This window comes from Marmota flaviventris, chromosome 5, assembly GCF_047511675.1.
Source record: "Marmota flaviventris isolate mMarFla1 chromosome 5, mMarFla1.hap1, whole genome shotgun sequence".
Lineage (NCBI taxonomy): Eukaryota > Metazoa > Chordata > Mammalia > Rodentia > Sciuridae > Marmota > Marmota flaviventris.
In genome coordinates, this window is record NC_092502.1 from 102,016,597 (window position 1) to 102,039,203 (window position 22,607).

Consider the following 22,607-nt stretch of genomic DNA (forward strand, 5'->3'; position numbering starts at 1 on the left):
TCCTCAGCACCACATACAAACAAAGATGTTGTGTCCGCCAAAAACTAAAAAATAAATATTAAAAAATTCTCTTTTAAAAAAAAAATAATAAAGGTGAAGATCAGTTGGGGTGAGTGACATGCTGAGGGTAATAAGCTGTAAGTGGTAGGGGCCATAGTTGTGTTCTTCTAGAAGCAAGTCAGGGCTGTGAGAGTTTCCTAGAATGCCAACCTAATTATCTATTTCACAGATGTTGTTTTGAATTTCTATCTGGTGAGTTTAGCTTAAGGTAATGTGTTTGTTCCCTTGGTTGTTGGCATAGTTTGCTTTGAAAAATAACTTTTGGGCTATTAAAGAAAGTCTCTGGGCTGGAGTTATAGCACAGTTGGTAGTGTGTTTGCCTCGCATGCACAAGGCCCTGGGTTCAATCCCCAGCATCATACACACACAAAAAAGTATCTTTTTATTTTAATGTATATATATATTTTACAGATGGACACAATACCTTTATTTTGTTTTTATTTATTTTTATGTGGTGCTGAGGATTGAACCCAGAGCCTTACACATGGGAGGCAAATGCTCTACCAATGAGCCACAACCCCAGCCCCAGAAGTATCTTATTGAATTGTAACACAGGAGCATCTGTGCCTATGGGATTGGGGCACACCACCCTCCCAGCACATGGCTGCGTTCACCAACCTGGCTTCTCTGAATCCCATGGATTGGGGTGTTCATGGAGATGCCATTCTATAGGTATGACTGATTAAATCATGGAGCTTTTGGTGTTTAACTCAATTTACATTTCCCCTCCCCAGGCATGGGTTAGGGAGCTGAACTTTCCAGTCCACTAAGCCACAGAGCAGATTTCTTCTGCCCCTACCCTAAAATACCCAGGGCTCCCAAGAGTCACCTCATTAGCACAGACTCGCCTCCTCCAGCACTCTGGAAATCCAAGGGGTTTTAGAAGCCCTTAGGCTAGGAACCTGGGATGAAGACCAAATATGTATTTCTCATTCCGTCACAGTATCACGCTCTGAGAGGATGTCTGTGCTCTTTTCTAGTTGGCCTGCTGCTGTGGGCCTGCAGGCTGCTCCCTCTGCTGCGGCTGCTGCCCCAAGGTGCGACAGTCACGGACCACCCGCTTCATGTACGCGCTGTACTTCATCCTGGTCGTCTTCCTCTGCTGCATGATGATGTCACCCACCGTGGCTAAGCAGATGAAGGAGCACGTAAGTTTGCCTGTCTTCAGCTCTTGATCCTGCTGCTGTTTGCAGGCGTTCGGAAAACATGATTTAGAGGACGGGATCTCATCCCCATGTGGTTTGGGGTACAGTTGTTCTTCCTGAACCTTCCTGAAGCCTTCCCAGCCAAGCAGGCCAACATTAACAGCTTGGTCTTTAGGAGTGGGATGGAGTAGTCTGATGCTTATGGTGGAGAATGTTTATATCAGAAGACTGAGTGTTTTGTCTTTGCTTTGTTTATATCTGTTCCTGGTGAAATATACAGGCTTCTCTTATAGACCTGTGTACTTTTCCCTTGTCAGAAGGATGACTGCCAGTATTTCAAGAAGCAGCTGCTATAAACAGTTCTTAATGGGAGGGAGGATACAGCTTAGATAGGTCCACAGATAATAGGGAGTGGGCTCTGGGATGATTTTTAACCTTTCTGGGCAGATCAGTTGTTGGCTGGTGTCTCCAGGGGTGAGTGATAGATTCCAGTCATTTTTTGTGCAGTGTGTACAGAAGTAGGCCTGGTATGTGATGCTCATGGAGGCGCACATCAGGCCTTTTCTTGGAATTTCCCCCGTGACCCCACAGTAGGCTCTGGATCAGTCAGATTCTGGGGGAGTGTGGTGGGATCCTCGAGGAAGCTCAATAACACCCTTCTTCCTCTGCTAGGTTCTGAACTAGTTGGTAAAAGAGATTAGATGCCAACATCACCTTCATTCCTTATAAAGTGATGTGATACAGTGTGGCTTGTATCCGCGGTGAGGTGGGTTTCTTCCTACTGAGCCCCTACATGAGTCGTACCCAGCTGGGCACGGTCAGCAGGGAACAGGGCAGAATTCATCTGCCAGAGCACAGGCCGCCAGAGAGAAGGCGACTCTCAGCCCATGCGAAGTGGGAGAGAAAAGACTAGACGTCCAAACCCCATTTTCCTGTGGAAACTCACATTCAGCGCGGTGTTCTCTGGGCGCTGACCAGTGAGGAGGTGGAGAGAGGCCTGGAGCAGGCTCTGATGGCGCCAGCTCCGTGTGAAGATGCCTCACAGGGGAGCAACTCCTGAGGAAGCGGGGACTGCAGCTGTTCTAAATGCACTCAATTACTTCAAAACAACCATCTTCTTTCTTTCATTATTTTATTTTTTTCCTCTTTGTGGTGCTGCAAATGGAACCCAGCACCTCCTGCATGCTAGATAAGCATTCTACCACTGAGCTACATCCCCACCCCAAAACACCATTTTCTTAAAAGCATTTGGCATGTTCTCATCCATTAGTTAGAGGATATCTTTTTGAAGCTGTTTCTTGGGTGAGACACTCTTAATTGTCGTATGGCATTGGGTGTAGTGGAAACTAATGCCAAAACCCGTGAAGTTTGGATACTCTGATTGCTTTAAACTTACAACTCAATGAGGCACTGGAATGGGAGCATTCAAACGAGGAAGGAAGCTTATCATTTGGAAGAGAAGATGGGGAGTCTTCCATGGCCTAAAACAAGGCAGAACTTTCATCCAGAAAGGCTGGATGAAATACAGTGGAAGTTTAGAGGCAGGGAGGCTAAGACCTGAGGCCGCCTCGTGGGTCGCTGCCAGTTTTGCTCTGTGTTGGTGTGTTTACTTCCTGCTCTCCTGTTTCATCAGGGTTTAACCTTGTATGCAAGAAGTTGGAGAATTGGTATACCACAAGGGTAGATTTGAGCTCTTAATCTCCTATTTACTACTTCTGTTTTTCCAAGAGCATAATGTTCTTTTAAAATTCAATAAGCAGTGGCTTGATGATCCCTTGTGGTCCCGTGGTGGGAACTCAGTGTCCCAGATGTCTGTGGCATGATTCCTGCTCTTCAAAAGTTTTCAATCCTGGTGGAATCAAGCCTGGGATCCAAGCGACAAAATCTGTAACTATACATACATGTACTATCTCTTAGGAGTGAATTTGTCGAAATATTGCTACTGGAAGGTAAAGGTCATTTGTGAGCTATAGGTATGTGTTTTAGAACATGAATTTCATTATAATTTTTTTTTTAGTTGTCAATGAACCTTTATTTATTTTTTTAAAATATCTTTTTTTGTTGTTGTTTTTATGTGGTGCTGAGAATCGAACCTAGTGCCTCACGCATGCTAGGTGAGCACGCTACCACTTCAGCCACATCCCCAGCCCCTCATAATAATTTTAATACATGATTATGCCTTTCCCTATAAAACAATCCCTAACAACTCCAGCCAGTTATCTGTGCTTTCGGACTGTCGGTAGAACACTCAAGGAGCAGAAGATGTTGCCCCGTTTTGTTGGGAAAGGCTTCATGAAGGAAGTGTCTTGTATGGACTATAAGTATTTTGTAAGTATTTGTTATACACAGAATGCAGAATGGCAGAATGCAAATCATTTCACAGTACACATATAGAGTAGAATTTTTCAAGTCACTGATAGTACACAAAGTATTTTCACACCATTCGTGTCTTCATACATGTACTTAGAGTAATAATGTCTAACTCACTCCACATCATTCCTACCCCCTTGCCCCCTCCCATCCCCTCCCTCCCCTTTGCCCTATCTAAAGTTCCTCCATTCCTCCTATGCTCCCCCCACATCGCCATTATGAGACACCATCCTCATATCAAAGAAAACATTGGCCTTTGGTTTTTTTTACTTCACTTAGCATTATATTATCCAACTCCATCCATTTAAGTATTTTAATAGCTAGTATTTATTGGGTAATACTACGTGCCAGGCTTTATTTCAAGCATTTTACCTCTGTCTTCTCCTTTACCCCCAGTAACTGGCCTTAACAGTAGCTGCTGTTATGCTTCCTGTTCTAGAGATAAGGAAACTGAAGCACTTGGTCGTTTGAGCTCCTTGAGCCGGGTCTCCAGCTGTTGGGTGGGAGACTTGGGATTTAGAAGTTGGTCTGAATGTGTTCTTAGCTCTGGACTGTGTAGCTTGAGAGGAGGAAGAACAAGCTCAGGGTATGTATCGAGGGACCAGCAAGAATAACAGAAGGTCAAATGACCAAACCTTGCAGAATTTCAGTGCTAAGGTGAAGTGTTTGAATGTGATTCGGTGACAAATGTAAGCCAGTGTAGATTCTTGAGCAGGAGGCCATCATCACTGAAATGGAGAGATTTAAGGAGGTGAGCTCCACATGGTGTGTGTGAGGTGTTTTGGGGTCAGAGACCAGATGGAGGGAGAGAGGAAGGGACGGGGCAGCCCTGATGCCTCCCAGTGGCTTTTGTAGACACTTCTTTGCCTCACCCCTAAATACACCTATTAAAGTGGTTTGGCTGAGCTTCGTACATAAGGGGTGAGGTCCCTGTGGGCAAAACTCAACCCGTTTCCATCTTTAGAGCCTTGCATGGGGCTGGCCATCTGGCCACAAAGTCGGCTTGTTCCGTGGCCTCAGAAGGAGGCTGACCTCATCCTCAGGCGGTGTGTGAGGGTGGGTGTTGAAAGGTCCCCTTGTGTGACGCACACTGGGCTTCTGCTAGAGTTCTCGCCCCCTCTTTGTTGGCCTGTGTAGATGCTTGGGGTGGAGATTAGCAGAGGGGAAAGAACTGGGTACTTGTTGGCCTGATGGTGATGTGTCATTGCTTCCCACCCCTCATTCTCGCCTCTGCCCACTGGAGGGACCCTGCCAGAGTCACATGGGCCTTTTGGTGTGTGGTCTGAGAACACAGCACGAGGGTAGCTCCCTATTCAGTAGCTTTCAGTTTTTGCCTTGGTTTCAGAATGTGACCTGTTTACCACTCAGTGAGGGAACTACAGGGAGATGCTGGGCCAGCTTTTTCCTAGGGAAACTCCTCTTTCCCATGAAAGCTTTGGCTCTGTGTCAGCTCTCCTGAACATGGAGCATGTACAGAGTTGAATGGAGCATGGTTTCTGCCTTCTCTTGGAGCATTTTTCCCATCTTGGAACATAAGGAGCCATTTGATTACAGGTCCTTCCTGCTATGTACTGTGTAACTTAAACAGGTATAAATTAGACATTTGATGCCTAAAGGACTTAAGATCCCTTTTAGAATATAGAACATAGTGGTGCACATCCCAGCAATTTGGTAGACTGAGAAAGGAGGATCACAAGTTAGAGGCCAGCCTCAGCAACTTAACAAGACTCTATATCAAGATAAAAAATAAAGGGCTAGGGTTGTAGCTCACTGGTAAAGCACCACGGGGTTCAATTCCCAGTAATGGGGGAGGCAGAATGTAGAGCACAAAAGGAAAAAAAGAAACAGGCAAGAGGATAAGGTCTTCTGACCTGTACCTCTAAGTCAACATGTCACTGCCGTGCTTGGGAGCCATACAGAGACAGTTGAGGTTTGGATGCCGTGGGAGCTCTGTGGGCATTTGGGAGAGGGGAGAAAAGAAGGTTTTTGTTTCCTGGGGATTAGGGACCCTCAAACCTAGCCTACAGTGGAGAAGGAAGGCCGGATGACCGGTGAGGCCCTTGGCCTTTCTCCTTCCTGAGAACTCACTGTGCCATGGCCAATGTGGGGAAGAACCTTAAATTTCCTAACTGGAACCATCTCAGATTCATTGTTTTCTTCCCTTGCTCCTGTTGGCCCTGAGATGCTCCAATTTTTCGAGAGCCTGAGATAGTTGAATTTTTTGCATCTGAAGTTTTTCAGAATCAAAACACATCATGAACTACATAGTGAAATTATGATTTTGGTGTACAGTGTGGAAAGGACTTCCAGGCACGGAGTTGGTTTTGTGGTGTTGCAGTGTGTTCATCTTAAATTTAAATTGTGCAGACGTGTTCGTTGTACTGAGAGGAGAGTCACCTAAGGTCTCTGTTTTTATTGAGTCTTCTTTCGTTTCTTCATTTGTTTTGGAAGGTATTGTGTTTCCTTTGTACTCTTGCTTGGTCTCTTCTGGAAATGTATTTTATTTTACATTATTTATTTTCACATTACTTTCCACTGGCAGGTTTGGGTAGTTCTCTTTTGAGTGGGTAAAAATATGAAAACCACACTTCTTTGATTGGTCATTGCCTCCCTAGGTAGGACGACAATGTCACAGGGCACAGAGGACTTCAGAGTATCACAGGACAGGATTGAATAGGACCTGGATGTGGGGTGGGGAGGTTGAGGTGTCATAAAGCAGCCCCCTCGTTCTGTTCCCTCTCCTGCCTTGAAGAAAGCAAGTCCCCGTGGTTAGTACTCCCTCCATTCCTAACTCATTAGCCAGTGTCACAGCCAGTGCCACATCGGAGATGAACCCAGATCCAACATCTAGACGTTTCTAGCCAGGTGTATAAATTGGCTTGCAGGCTTTTGTTTAGCCAGAAGAGTCCCCCCTTCACTGTTACATTTGACTGTCTTTTTTAGGGGTACCAGGGATTGAACCCAGGGATGCTTAATCCCTGAGCCACATCCCCAGCCCCTTTTAAAATATTATATTTAGAGACAGGGTCTCGCTGAGCTGCTTAGGGCCTAGCTACATTGCTGAGGCTGGCTTTGAACTCGTGATCCTCCTGCCTTGGCCTTTGGAGCTGGAGCCGCTTGGATGTAGGTGTGCGCCACCATGCCTGGCACATTTGGCTCTCTTTAGGAAGGGCCGGTATGCTATAGTGAGGCCCTGGGGTGGGGATTGGCAGAGGGGAAAGAACTGGGTACTTGTGATGGCCCAATGGTGATGGTGATCCTGGATGTTTACTTACATCTTGTTTCATACATTTAGCATAACTATCTGCTCCCAAAGAAAGGCATTTGCAGTTTTGGGAATGGTTTAATTCTTGAGCTCAAGAATTTCTGAAAAGTCTACAAATGTCAAGTGGACATAGGGCTCTCTTACTCCACCCACCAGGGTGTAAATTGGAAGTAAATTGCTGAGCATGATGAAGGGATCCTTGCAAACTTACCTGCTCTGCTCTGGGCCATGACCCAAGAAGTGTTTCTCTGCCATAGCTACTCTGTCCCTTACACATCCAGATAATATCTGACATTTGCATCCAAGAACTATTTAGAGACTATCCTGATCCCTTTGACACCCTGCTCTCAATAGACATTCAGCCACAGCCTGCCTCTCTCTGATGCCCAAGAAACAGTCACTGCCGGTCCTGCTATTTTTCAATCTTTAGTCTTTTGTCTTCAAGACACACTCTAACTACAGCTTTTTAAAATTTTGTTCTTTTTAGAGATACATGACGGTAGAGTGTATTTCTAACTGCACTTTCTACATTTATCATGAAGTCCAGCACTTGCTGGAGAAGGGGCAAAAGCCCTTCCATTCAAGTTTTTGGATGCTTTGGATTAAGTTAGCAGGATGGGCTTAAAGGATTTTTTCTTTTTATCCAGAAAGTTCACCCTCTTAGAACACATCCCACAGGGGTGAGATAGATATGTTTAGTCTGTATTTCTCAGTTATTTTCACTTTTCACTATCGTGCTCATTGGAGAGGGAGATGTGCTAAAGAAAAAATTTATGTGTATTAGAGACCCTGATGCAATATTATATGGACAGAAGCCAAAGTGAACTAAAGGATTATTTGTAGCCATTTGAGTCTCACAGCCACATCTCAAAATATTGATGTCCATCATTCAGAGCAGTTGGCTTCTCAGATTTCATTCTTTTTTTCTTTTTTGGTACCAGGGATTGAACCCAGGGGCACTTAACCCATGAGCCACATCCCCAGCCCTTTTTTATATTTCATTTAGAGACAGGGCCTCACTGAGTTGCTCAGGGCCACACTAAGTGGCTAAGGCTGGCTTTGAACTCAAAAATCCTCCTGCCTAAGCCTCCCAAGCCGCTGGGATTACAGGTGTGCATCACTATGCCTGGCTCAGATTTTTAAACATTAAAAATGGCACTTCCTGACTACCGTTTCTTATCCCCTTTCCTTCTCTTGGGACTTTGCAGCACCTGCCCTGCCTTCTGACCCCTGAATCTTCTTTTGTTTGGCTCTCATAGCCTTTCATCTTCCCTCTATTTTTTTTTTCTTGCCTATCTAGCTAGAATCTGATGCACCATCTGAACTACTCTCTCACTGCCCACTTGTTTCTCTGTGCTCCTGTCCTTTTTCTGTTAAGAAAACCCGGATCCTGGGGCTGGGATTGTGGCTCAGCGGTAGAGCGCTCACCTAGCATGTGTGAGGCCCTGGGTTCGATCCTCAGCACCACATAAAAATAAATAAGTTAAGATATTGTGTCCAACTACAACTAAAAGATAAATATATTAAAAAAAGAAAAGAAAAAGAAAAAGATTCAGGCGCAGAGGTCCTTCCTCTGGGTTCTGCTCGCCCATAGCCCAGTCCCGGTGTGTGGCATCCACCACTGTGGCACCCTCAGCACCAGGCTTCCACCTTCTCAAAGCCCTTTCCTTTCTCTCCTTCATTCTAGATCACATCTTCCTGAGTCATCCTTATTAAAACTGCAGCCCCCTGGCTGGTCCCTCTGGTTCTTGACGCCCTTCCTTCCCCTTGACCATGCTCAGGCCCACTGTCGAGGAGTAGTATAACAGTGGCTAAGAGTTTGGGCTTGGAAGCCAGATGGCTTGGTTTCAACCACTCACCAACTTTCTTACACTCTCCACTTTGATCTCCTCTCTAAAAAAAAATCAGAATAAACTACTCCATAGGATCTTGGGAGAATTTAGTGATTTATTCCATTAAAAAATCACAATACCTGACACATAGATTCCTCACCAGCAAATAAACACATTGACTCTCTAGCACGAAGCATTTCATCAGTGCTGATTTTTATTTTAAACAACTTTACTGAGATATTATTAATATGGCACAATGGACCCACTTAAAATATACAGTTCATCGTCTTTCATTTGATCAGAGTTGTGCAGTCACCACAAAAAAAGTTTTGTTTTTTTTTTTTAATTGATATTGGTGGTATTACAACTGGTGGTTGAACCTTGAACCCAGGGGCATTCAATCCCCAGTACCACCAAAATACATCCCCAACCCTTTCTTATTTTTGATTTTGAGGCAGGATCTTTCTAAGTTTCCGAGGCTAGACTTGAACTTGTGGTCCTTCTGTCTGGGCCTCTTGAGTTGATGGAATACAGGCATCCACCACGGTGCCTGGCTCTTACTTACCCTTTTGAGGAACTGCCATACCATTTTCCAAAGTAACTGTACCATTTCCCCACCTGCTTGTGGGCATCATAACGACATAAGGTGTGAAGGTTCAAATTCCTACACCATCACCAATGTTTACTGTGTATCTTTTTGATGTTGTTGTTGTTACTGGAGATTGAACTCAGGGAGGCTCGACCACTGATCCATATCCCCAACTCTTTTTGTATTTTATTTAGAGATAGGGTTTCACTGAGTTGCTTATCGCCTCGCCATTGCTGAGGCTGGCTTTGAACTCATGATCCTCCTGCCTCAGCCTCCCCAGCCCAGGATTACGGGGCCATTTGTCACCGTGCCCCCCCCCCCCATCTATGTGTCTTTTCATTTCAGCCCCCCTAGCGGATGTGACGTCATGCCCTCTTTGCCTGTGCCTTAAATGCTGCCCTTAGCCCTTTTTTCACTTGCTTTTCCGGGAGCAGCTCATTTCTTTCTGGCTTTGATTATCATATGTTAACTGCTAGCAAAGGCATCTGTTACTCAGAACAGTGCCGGGACACTGATAGATTCTTTCTCCTTCCATGCTCCATTTCTAGATCCAGTGCTGCCCATATGCTTTCCCCAGATTGCTTTGCAGTCAGTCCTAATCCAGCCATGCCAGCCTTCCTGGTGTTAAATACTCCATCCACCTCCTTTGGACTCCCGCAGTTCCTGCAAGTCCCCAGCTTCCCTCAAACTTTTTCCTGATAACTGATTCTGTGGGTGAGCTGAGGAAGCTGTTTGCTTCTTGAATTTCTCCCAGATGATACACTACCTCCAAACTCTGTGCGTCACCAGAGCATAGTGACTGTGCATGAATATAGAAGCCATTTTCCTTAGAAACAACTTAGATTTCAAAAGACAGTTCATAAATATATCTTCTAGTCAGAGCACGGTGACATTATATAATGCTTCAGTGGTTCCTGGAGTTGACAGAGCTTTCATCGAGTATGTTTAAGGCTCTGCAGTTTGGTAGATGGGCTACTTTATTTCCTATTTTCAACCTGAAGAACTAGAGAGGAATATAATTGTATATATAATTGGAAGTATAGTTTTGGGGGTTTTTATGGTTGTTCGTTTTTTTTAGAACCAGGGATTGAACCCAGAGTGTCTAACCACTGAGCCACATCCCCAGCCAGGAAGTGTAGTCTGTGGGAAGCCCTCCATGTAGTAGTCCCAGGGATCTTAAAATACCTGGGCCAAGGTCCTTAGCTAAGGATCCAGTTAACAAGATGAGTGGGAAAAGGATGCAGTGCACCCACCCATGATAAGTTGTTATGCTCGAATTTGAGACCCCCAAAAGACCACCAGAGACCAAGATGGATGTAAGCAGAAAAGAGGCTCGGTCCTCTGCACGTACACAGCAACTGGTGACACTGAGATGCCCTGAGCCCAGGGTTTGCAGCAGTTTATTACACTCTTTGGGGAAGGCAGGGACTTCACATACATCATAGCGTCTCTTAGCAAATCATCACACACTGCGGGAAAATCATAAAACAACTCTAAAACATGATTAGCACATTCACTGGCGGGAACAAGTTGGGTAAGGGTGATTGGTTAGTACAAGAGGGGGATACGGTTTGAACTGATTGGTTTAAACCACGAGGGGAGTACGTGCTGAACTACATGGTTTCCCAAATGTTTTCAACCACCATAAACTACTGGGAGGGTCATCTGGCATCCTAGGTATTTTCCCTGTCTCATGCTGATTGGTGGTTGCTAGGGGGTTGCTATGGGTCATCACCTAGCCTGACTGAGTTAGGGACACCTGGAACTGCAGATCTCTCCTGTTATTTGTAGATAAACAACTCAGCAGGGTGGGTATGTGCCTAGGAGTGCTCTGTGGGTTTTTCCAAGGACAAGGCTGTGCTCTGAGGTAAAGGCTGGTTTCTCAAAGTGAAAGCAAGCAGCACATGACATTAAGTGTTAGAGAAAATCATGATCTTTTCTAAGGATATAATTTGAATGGATTGTTTGAATTTGTAAAGGTAGATGAGTAATACCAGCCAGGCATTCGACAGTGAGAGGTGAGAGGTTTCCACGGTGCAGGACTGCCAGTCACCTGGCCAGCTTGAGTGACTAGGTTTGCTTGCTGGCCCTAGATTGATAGAAGTCTCAGTGAAAGCCTTGTAGCAAGCATAGCCTTACTCAGATCCCTAAACGTTCCTCTGGGCACAGGGGCAGGGAGCAGCAGCGTTCCTTCTGGAAAGATCATCTTGCCTACCTGCCTCCTTCCTGCCTGACGGCCAAAAGCTGAACTCAAGGGAGGACTGTCAGTCTGAAATGGAAAACAGGACAGCCACAAACATAGTATATGTTTAGTTACTGGCTTTGCATGTAAAATGGAACCACCTTCAGGTTGTGTTTGGTGTGACCATTTTTTAAAAGCAAACAAACATCATTGGTGAAAAATGTGCCACTTTGATTCAGAACACCAGGTATTCTTAGTACAGAATGACAGGTATTCATGCTGAAGCTGGAATGTCTGGCTGTGGTTTTGAATTTGGTCTTTACTGGTTAAATGTTCAGAGTTCTGTGTACTGAAACCTGGGACTGGTATCAGGGGTTGTTTTGGGCACATTGAATTCCCCAGTAGAATTCTCCATTCTCAATAGCTACCTTATTATGTTTTTGTGTCAGGATGATGTTGAGTTACTAGGTGCTATGGCACATGCTTATAAACCAGCTACTTGGGAGGCTGATGCAGGAGGATCACAGGTTTGAGGCTAGCCTCAGCAACTTATCAAGTCCCTGTCTCAAAAATATATACATACATATATACATACGTAGATCAATCAATGGGCTGGGGATAAAGCTCAGTGGTAGAGTGGCCCTCTGGGTTCAATCGCCAGTATTACCAAGAGGAAAAGAGAAATGTCAAATTAAAAAATATTGCCTACCCAGTTCTTTGATTCTGGAGGGTTTTTGTTTTATTTTGTTTAACCCAGGTGAGATGGAATGCTTTTTAAAAGTTCTCTTCCCAAACAGAACAGCACTGATACCTTAGGTGTCAAGTGTATCAAGGAGTAAGTTTTTGAGGTCAAAGTGGGAATCTCAAGGCCATTGTAGAACTCTGAGGGCCTGTTAGGGTTTGCCTGTGGGGAGCTGTCAATGAGGTCTACCTCATAAGTCCTCTGAGTTCCCTCTCCTCCCAGTAGGAGTGACTCTGGGAACATATGTTTCCAAACAGTTTTATTTTTGGTCTAAATTCCATCCAGACATAAGGCCATATAGGAGAAAGCAAGAGTCCCTGCATTGTTCAGGCCCTGGCTTCTCTCATGGAAGTGGGAAGGGGCATTTCCCACACACCAGAGAATGGGGGAGGGAGAATTGTTTAGTACCAGAGGCAGCGATTTGAACTAATGGATATCCTGCTGAGATGCCTTTTTTTTTTTTTTGAGTCTGAACCAAGGACAAAGAGGTTTGATCCTTGCCCAGTAATAATGAGGTCTGTCCGGAGCCAGAATGCAAGGAACTAATTGTCCTTGGTCTATGAAGATTCCTTACCCAGAACCCCTTGGATGTTAATTGGATCTTTTTAAAGGTTGGTCTGACTGTGGGAGGGAGAGGATGAGGAGCATTGAAAATGGGAGTTTCCCTAAGGCTTTGTTCTGGAACCAACCTCCAGATGGGCCTTCAAGGACCTGTAGATAAATAGAAGAGAGGAGAGTTTACAGTTGAAGTGAACATTGTAGTTGTTATAAAAATGGGGCCAAAGGAACAGACAAATGGCACACCACAGAATGAACTAAGATGAAGTAGCCTCAGAATGATGGGGATAGGAAATAATGAAAATATTGTGAATATAGCAGCTTCCCTCCCCCATGTAAGGTTTTGCTTTCTGTGTTTTTGTACCTGGGGACAACTACAATCCAAAATAAATTTAAATAGAAAATTCCAGAAATAAAAAAGTTTACAAGTTTTTTAATTGTGCCATGTCTCACTTTGTCCCAGTTGGGTCATCTTGGTTATCGTATTGCCTGTTGGGGTGTCAGTGCTTGTGTTCAAGTAGCTCTTATTTTTTAAGGTCCCAGAATACAAGAGTAGCGATGCTGGCAATTTCATTAAAATATATTGTTATAATTATTCTTTATTATTATAAATCCGTATTGTACTTAGTTTGTAAATTAAACTTTATCATAGGTGTATGTGGGTATAGGTAAAAACAGCATATATTGGCTTTGATAGTATCTATGGTTTCAGAGATCCACTGGAGGTCTTAGATTATATACCCCACAGATAAAGTGAGGCTACTGTGGCCTAACTTTGGTACTATTCACCAGGTTTAATAGAGGGTCTTGTTGTTGTTATGCTCGATTTCGGGACCCCCAAAAGACCACCAGAGACCAAGATCGATGTAAGCAGCAAAGAGGTGTTTATTGCAAGCTAGCTCGGTCCTCTGCGCACACACACAGCAACTGGTGATGCTGAGAGACCCCGAGCCCAGGGTTTGCAGCAGTTTTATACACTCTTTGGGGAAGGCAGGGACTTCACATACATCATAGCATCTCTTAGCAATCATCACACACTGCGGGAAAATCATAAAACAACTCTAAAACATGATTAGCACATTCACTGGCGGGAACAAGTTGGGTAAGGGTGATTGGTTAGTACAAGAGGGGGATTCGTTTGAACTGAGTGGTTTAAGCCATGAGGGGAGTACGTGCTGAACTACATGGTTTCCCAACATGTTTTCAACCACCATAAACTACTGGGAAGATCATCTGGCATTCCAGGTATTTTCCCTGTCTCATGCTGATTGGTGGTTGCTAGGGGGTTGCTATGAGTCCTCACCTAGCCTGACTGAGTCAGGGTCACCTGGCACCGCAAACCTCTCCTGTAATTTACAGACAAACAACTCAGCAGGGTGGGTATGTGCCTAGGAGTGCTCTATGGGTTTTTCCAAGGACCAGGCTTTGCTCTGAGGTAGAGGCTGGTTTTTCATTGTTACACAGCTGGGGCCTTCCAGGAAACTGAGGCAGTGCAAAGACCCCCTCTTAAAACCCCAATTCTTGTGATCAAGTCAGAAAGATTTCAGACATGTTGCTCAGAGTAACAGGCATGAGTTTATTGAAAGGATAGGAAAAGGAAAAGGGGACATTCTCAAGGGAGAGAGAGAGTGGGTCCTCTCAGAAAGCAGGGGAACAGTGTACCTCTCTTGCACTCCAGTTTTATCCATCCCAGAAGTTTCCAGAGAGTCCTGCCCAGGTCCACCTCTTGACTTTTGATTGAGCAGGGTGACATCAGACTTTCAAATCCCTACTGCCAAGACAACTTTGGGTCACTTTGGCCTATGATTCTAATTGAATTCTCTTTTAAAAGTTTTTTTTTTTTTTTTTGTAGTTGTATATGGATATAATGCCTTTATTTTACTTGTTTATTTTTATGTGGTTCTGAGGATTGAACCCAGTGCCTCACACATGGTAGGCAAGTGCTCTGCTACTGAACTACAGCCCCAGCCTTCTAATTAGGTTCTTAATCATACATTCTTCTTTTTTTTTTTTTTAGTTGTAAATGAACGCAACATCTTTATTTTATTTATTTATCTGTTTATTTTTATGTGGTGCTGAGTATCGAACCCAGTGCCTCATACATGTGAGGCAAGTACTCAACCACAGACCTACAACCCCAGCCCCTTAACTATACATTCTTAGGAGATTTTACTGTTAGGAGGAATTATCCTTATCTTCCAGAATCTCGTCTGTGCAATGGTTCACAAAATTCTCTCCCTTCAGAGTAGCTTGTGTTCCTCTTTTTAACCTAATTTCTTGCCTGCATTCTCTTGCAGATAACAGGTAGCCTGCTGAGGAATGTGACATATCCTATCTACTTAGTCCAGGCAGGGCTGCAGGTAAATTGCTTTTTGGCAAAGAAGGCATGTGGGGCCAGCACAGTGGGCCTATTTTATAGGATCATTCTCTTTACCTCATGTTTCCACCATCCACATCTGTCTGTCCTCTAACAATGTTACTTTGACTAAATTGTAACCTAAGTACATTCTTCAAAACTTTTTAAAAAACAATCTGCATTCATTTACTTATCCATTGATTCACTTAAGTATAAAGGTGGCAAGCCCTCTGGGGTGTGCTGGGGAGGTAAGTGAGCACAGCATGCAGTTGTTCTCTCTGGAGCACTGGACTTCAGGTAAGGGAAAAAGAGAACAGTGTGAACTTCAGGTGTGAATTCTGGAGACAGTGGAGTCAACTCAGCTCTAACTTCTCTTGGCTTTTGGGGTCCTGTCAGAATCTAGGAATGCTTCTCCCTCTCTTTGGACACTGAGAGTGTGGCGAGGAGGTGGTTTGTAATGGGGACTAGTGTGCTGCCGTCTCCAGCTGGATTGAGGGTAATCACAGAGGTTGGGTATTTTGGGGGTGTGGTATTTCAGTTTCAGGGAGACAGTTTCTGCAGTCTTTACATAAGTCTAAAATTATCTTTCCACATGCCGGCTTTCATCAGCGTGGGTTTTATTTTTGGATGCATAGTCTGGGTTTGTGTAACAGATGTGAGGACTTTTTCATTTAGAGCTATTGAGGGCTTCTGAGCCATGAAGAAGAGTCTAAGAAGCTCACAGACACGTTCACCCCATCCCCTTCCACTCCCTCCAAAAGAAGATAAATTAAGACGCCAATTTCATGCTCTAAAAATGACGTGCAGGAGCTGTACAATTTGATTCACTTAAATCCAAGTTCCACTGAGGACAGGGTCTAATGGAAGAAGGGAGTTGGGACAACCCAGAAGAGCCTCTCAGCTCTCTGCTGGTCCTTTTAGCTTCCCATTTTTGGAGTAAGTTATCACCAGTTGTCACTTGCCTTTGAAATGGTAATTTGTACTTCAGCAGTTAACAGTTTCCATAACTCCTCAGCTATTCTTGCTGATAGTGCAAGGGTGGGCAAAGTTTCCCTATAAAGAGCTTGCTAGTAAGAGCTGCAGGCTGTGGGCCGGCATTGTACTACAAAGGCAGCCCAAGCAACATGCCAACAAATGAGCATGGCTGTGTTCCAATAAAACTTTATTTACATAAACTGGAGGCTGGCTGGATGTGACCCACAGGCTGTCATTTGCTGACTCCTATATTAGACCTGTGGTGGCTCCATGCAGTTTGCAAGCTATTATTCTCCCTTCTTGAGGGAGTGGCCTAAAGCTGTTACCAGAGACTTTGGCTGGCCACTTGCCCCTAGAATCAAGTGGGAAACAGGAAAGGAACTTTAATCAATATTGCCATATTTGGAAGTGGGGTGTGCATTTGTAGTGAGCTTTAGGTTTAAATAGAGGAAGAATTGTGTTGGGGTCCAGAGGCCTGTGCAGTCAAGCAGATTTGGTCAACCTGTGGTCTTGTTGATCATCTTGGTTTTGATCACACAGAACCTTATCTTTGTCCCTGCTCAGGGGGTAATCTCCATGGCTTTGCAGGATGTTTATCTGACAGAGCTATGATCCTGGAAGGTGGCAATTTGGTAATTGCTTCTGCTGGGGTGGGGGAGCAGTCTTTTCATGGGCCATCTGCTTCCAAGGCTCATTGTCCCTGGAAGGTGTAGGGCAATGACTGGACACTTCTAGTTCCCCTCCACAGGGGGTTTGGAACAGGGCATTGTAAAAGCTGGCAGTTGAATGGTCTTGCAAATCTTGAAAATACCTTATTCTTATCTTGGTGGCCTCAGTCTTAAAGAGGGAAGAAATAGGTTGAATAAATTTAGGGATAGTAAATCTTATATTACCAGACTATACACAGACTTCTTTATAGAGTTGCTTGCCTACATGCCAAACCGAGCAGGAATCTGACCCAAAGTTTAGGGTTAATAGGGGAGATTGATAAAAAATGAAGGTGGAGTGTGAGTGTGGTGGCCTGTAATCCCAGAGGCTCAGGAGGCTGAGATAGGAGGATTGCCAGTTCAAAGCCAGCCTCAACAAAAGAGAGGCACTAAGAAACCCAGCGAGACCTTGTCTCTAAATAAAATACCAAATAGAGCTGTGGATATGGCTCAGTGGCCAGGGCCTCTGAGTTCAATCCCTAGTACCAAAAAAAAAAAAAAAAAAAGGAAGAAGGTGGAGAGGCCAAGCTTTTATCTACTTTCCGCAGTCCAAAGTGAAAAGTCAGTGCTAGAAAAGTCAGTCTCCCCAAGTCCCTGTTACAAAATATGTATATATGTGGCTTTTTTTGGTGCTTGGGATTGTGACATTTTTAAATAAAATGGAAAATCATTTACAGGTAAAATTGATTTTTATGTATCCAATTCAAACATTTTTGTCACAGGAGAGTGGGAAGCTAAAGCTCTAAATCTCAGTTCCTATGTTCTGACAAAAGAAAATTTAAAGTCAGACACAATAAGCGAGAGCATTTTATTAGGAGTGGAATACAGTAGGGCTCAAACCCAGAGCACTCCTGAGAGAGAGAGTGGGTCATCTTCTGAGCAGAGCAGAGAACAAAGGAAACAGGGCTGCTTCCAAATTTACTGCTGTTTGATGTTTACCAGGAAACTGGCTTCCACCTCCTGCAGTCTTTATTAATCAGATGTTCAACGCCTCCTTCCCGTAGGGCGGGGGAGATTTTGACCCTAGTGGGTCCTTTCTGGAACTGTGATGGGGACCAGTCTTTTCATCTACCAGTCAGTTCTCTGTTTATGCGTGTGCTGGGGCCAATGACTGGGCAGACTTTATCTTAGTGTGCCTGTGCTATTAGTTAAATTTCCCTTTTGAAATACTTTGAGAAACCTGTGGCCATAAATCCTCACTTTTCAGTCGGCCCTGTCAGGAGTTAGCCCCATTGATCTTTCTTTCTGGACGTATTTCTTAATTGGCTCCCTTTGTTTCTCTCTGTTTCTTCCCAGGATTTGTGCACCTGTTATTTTTCTATAAGTAACTCAATTATTCATTTGACTTAAAAGCAATTTAAAGAAAACCTGGGACCCTTCCATGTTATTGGTTTGCATTTCACTGCTCATGACTAATGTTTTGATGATCTCATAAGTTGTGAGGATAAAGAAAATGAGCATGGGGGCATCCCAGCTTCCCTGAGGCTAGGGAGCCCCAATTCCAGGTCTCATATAATGGGAGGCATGCAAGACTGGGAACCCAAACGTGTGGGTACTTATTCCAGTAGTGGGAACAAGTAGCTAGGGGCTTTCAGAATCTTGAGCTTATAGGTATGTTGGGGTCCTATAGGTGTGTTGAGGACAGTGGTTCTTTTTGCTTTTTTTTTTTGGTACTGGGGATTGAACCCAGGAGCACTAACCACTGAGCCACATACCCAGCCCGCCCCCCCCCCCCTTTTTTTTTTTTTATAAATTATCTAGAGACAAGGTCTTGCTCTCAGAGGCCTGGACAGTTGTTTAGAGCCTTGATAAGTTGCCGAGGCTGGCTTTGAACTCATGATCCTCTTTCTTCAGCCTCCTGAGCTGTTGGGATTATAGACATGAGCCACCACACCCAGCGAGGATAGTAGATTCTTATGTCCTACTTAAGGTAAAAAAACACCATGAGTAGTCCAAATCAACTATGAAACTTGCCTCGTTCAAGAGCTATGTCATTCTTCACTGGGATTTGCTCCCGTGTCTCCTTCAAGATCAGTGACTAGGCCGGTTCTTTGCATATTCTGCTCCAGTTTTACCTGATTCCTCAGTGGAAGTTGAAATTCACTGAAGCCACTCTGGGTGTGTGGAAGAGCCCTTCTCTTCCCATCTTAGTCCTTTGTGAGTTGTCCTGTTTAGCAGTTGGATTGGAGTCATTTTCTAGCTGTTTAATCATGAGGACCATGAAAAGTGGAGCTGTGAACTCCCAGGGCAGTCCCTGTTGGGTGCTTGTTGAGACTCTGAAGACTTACTGTTTGGGAACATGAACATCCTGGTTTGAGAGGTGGCCAGGTCAGGTAAAACGAGACTCTAGAATTTTAATTCCTCTTTTTGGCTTTTAGTAAGGACACAATGTAGACTTTTCTCTTAAAAAATGTTCAGAGGGCTGAGGCTATAGCTCAGTTGATAGAGTGCTTACCTTGCATGAAAAGGCCCTGGGTTCAATCCCCAGCACCACAAAAGCCTCATCCCACAATAAAGATATACTACTTAAAAAAAAAAAAAAAATGTTCAGAGACTTAAACAAAAGAGAAGTGAGTACTGGTTGTTGTTACTGTATTTAAATAAGGCCCCCACATTCTTAAAAGGGTGAGGATGCTCACTTACTGAGCAAAGAGCGTTGGCTGTTTGTTGAAAGAGGTCCTCTGAGGGAGGGAGGAGGCTGGTTCAGTATTGTCTGTCACACATCTTTTGTCCACTGCTGGGTAACAGGCAGACCCTGAAATTCTTTACCGAGAAAATAAACCGTCCTGGAATGTTTGAAGATGAGTGCACATCTTCGAGATGAGGGGCAAGGCTGACAAAGTGATGCTTCTCATCCCCATTTTTTTTTTCAAGTGAGGAATAAGCAAACAGAACTTGCAGATCTTGTTCTTCTAGTTTCAGTGGGTTTGATTTGTCACCCATGCCTAGCTGTCTAAGCTTAGTTTCACTGGATACACTAGAAAGTTGATACAGTGAAGTGAAAGAATAATTAGCTTTGCTAATATCACATTTTCTTTTCTGAAGTCTACATTATAGAACCATGACTCTCCCCTTTCTCTCCATTTCTGTAGGAACCAATCCAGAGTCTATGCTTTTTTTCTAAATTTGTAGCATCTGAGGCCCTTGGCCAACTATTTCTGCAGGCCTTTATGTAGCTCTGTCTGGGGGGCTTGGCTAAGCGTCTCTTCTTTGTGGGCAGAATTGTATGGATCTTCTTCTAGCTTCCTTCTCCTCGAGCTTAATATTTGTGTTCATGTTTTGGAAATGTTTTCCCAGAATCTTGAGTCAGATATACTTTGTTTTGGGGATGTCTGGGTTGTGAAAGATAGGTAGGTGGAGTGCTGCTTTTTTGAAATTCAGTTCTTGCAGATTCCTACTGTGGAAGGATTTATCTTATTGAAAGTTAGCCTTCATGAATCCCTTGGTAAAGTGAATAGAGTATGCTCTGAGCTTTGAGATGCCCAAAGGCCCCCATGTTTAGATTAGAATGTATCCACCAAACTGGGTGTGGTGGTGCATGCCTGTAATCCCAGCAGCTCGGGAGGTTGAGGCAGGAGGGTCTCAAGTTCAAAGCCAGCCTCAACATTTTAATAAGGTATTAAGCAACTTAGTGAGACCCTGTCTCTATCTAAATAAAATATAAAAAGAGCTGGAGATATGGCTCAGTGGTTATGCACACCTGAGTTCAATCTCTGGTACCCCCCCCCCAAAAAAAAAAAAAGAATGCACCCACCAGTCTCCGAGGTCTATACAGTGTGCCCACCTCTGTCCTCTGGAAATTCTTTTTACATAATAGATAATGCCTCTGAATTAAGGAAGTTTACATAGTGATAACTATCACTTAGGAATGGTGGTAAGCACTTCACAAGGATTAGCTGATTTAATTCTCAGGTCAACTCCATGAGATTACTTCATTTTACAGATGGGGAAATTGAGACTGGGGGGAGGTGTAACTTGTCCAGGTTAGCCATGGAGTCAGGGTTGGAAGTCCATGTGAGCTGTTTATTCTTAGCTTGACGGTTTGTGGCTCTGAGGTTTGTTCCTCTGAGGGTTGGGAGGAAACCCCTTGCTCTCAGAGGCCTGCACAGAAACAACACAGGCTCAGTGTCAGCCTGACTTGTGGGCCATGTCCTTGGATGCCCAGACCAGACTTAAGAGGCGACACCCCCATGGTGTGGAATCTGTGTGTGATGTCTGTTTTCTTTTTCCAAAACTGGGATGGAGTTTGGAACAACAAATATTTAATCAGAGCAAATTCCTTTTGCTAAAATCCTGTCTGTTTATTCAACTAGGAGGTTCTTTGCCTAAAAATACTCACTACTTTCTGAGTCACCCACAGCATAAAGGAGCCTTGGTTAGTAATTGGAGCAGAGGGTTATTTGCCTACTTTTATTCTGGATGAAATGTGCGATACCACATACTCACCCTTGGATGAGCCCAGGGGGTTCTGGGCATGGTTGGGGGGGCCTGGTGTAAACACAAGAGGGCCACGTCTGTTGGTGGTTAGAGGGAGAAGGAAAGGAGATCAGTGGTTTGGGGGTGGGAAGGTGGAGAAGGAGGGTAAAGGTGAAAGAGGGGCTGGTGTTGACAGAAAAGTTGGATCATAGTGCGAGGGGGGTGTTCTCATTCAGATGTGACTTGTTTGGGGTTAGAGTCCCTGAAACATGGATTTTGTGCCTGGGCCCCTGCTGCTTCAGTATCTGAAGATTTTTTTTTTTTTAACCATGCCAGATGCTCATCCACTTTACAGCACAGCTTAAAAGTTCAAACTCCTTCAGAGAGCACTCCTATGGCTTCCGTGCTCAGGGGTCTTTCTGTGTCTTTGTGTTCTGTCCTAATTGCTGCTGGGAAGCAATATCCAGAGCAGGTGTCCCCACTGGGCTGCCCCAGACTCCTGGCGAGGCTTCCACCTTTTCTGGTTGTGCCCCCCTCCATCTCGGATAGCAAAGTGTTCAAAGAGCCCTCCCCTCAATCCTTCACCTGTCAGGGCTGCCAACTGGGAATCCTACCTATAGAAATTTTATGCTGCCTGCCCCTGGTCGACCTTCTTTATCTACTACCAGTGGCCTTCAGACTTGCCCTTCTGCCTCACATCTGCCCCTTCCAAACAGCCCTCCACTTTGCACACAGATGTTCTAGCTTACCCAGTACTTGGCCCTTCCCTACAGAGTGGGGCCAGACTTCCAAGATGGCACGTACCTGGCCTTTCCCAACTAGACCATGTCTTCTCTCGGTTCCTCTCTTGCCAAGAATAAATGTTTTAGGATGTGTTTGTCCTATGCAATATTCACATAACAGTGGTCCACTTCACCTTTTGAATAGAGCCCTTGCTGCTTATTTTTCAAGGGACATGTTTTTCTTTCCCTCTTTTCTCTCTCCCCTTCCCTAACCTGGGGGTGGGGAACAAGATGAGTTATCTATGCTCCAGGAAAGAGTTGTCACCAGAAGAACTAGGAAGTGACTCTCTCAAATTAACAAGTGAATTTCAACACACCTTCAGGGCATACCTGGGACCCTGTCAGGGAACAACTGAAATGTAGCCTTTGAAGAACTTTAAAAGCCCTCTGTTTTCTCTGATGGACAGAACCACAGCCTCCGAGACCAGAGTCCCCTGTGTTTCTCCTTTACTAGCAAAGCAATAAACCTTCTTTCTTCCTTTTTCTCAAAACCTTGTCTTCATTATTAAATTGGCATGAATTGGCATCAGGGACAAGGACCAAGCTTTCAGTAGTATTCAGTCTAACTATATACCAAATATTATATGGGGCGTACTTAACACAAAAATATTATTCATTTTTTTATCTG

The 22,607-nt window shown here is 44.3% G+C and overlaps 1 protein-coding gene across 1 annotated transcript in view; it reads left to right on the forward strand.

The window, feature by feature from the left end:
* The window catches only part of Serinc5 (serine incorporator 5), a 104,576-nt gene that overhangs the window by 45,417 nt on the left and 36,552 nt on the right, over positions 1 to 22,607 (forward strand). Inside the window, exon 2 of the mRNA XM_071612460.1 lies at positions 1,041 to 1,208. Within this exon, the coding sequence (XP_071468561.1) occupies positions 1,041 to 1,208 (168 nt within the window). The remainder of the gene's footprint in view (positions 1 to 1,040; positions 1,209 to 22,607) is intronic.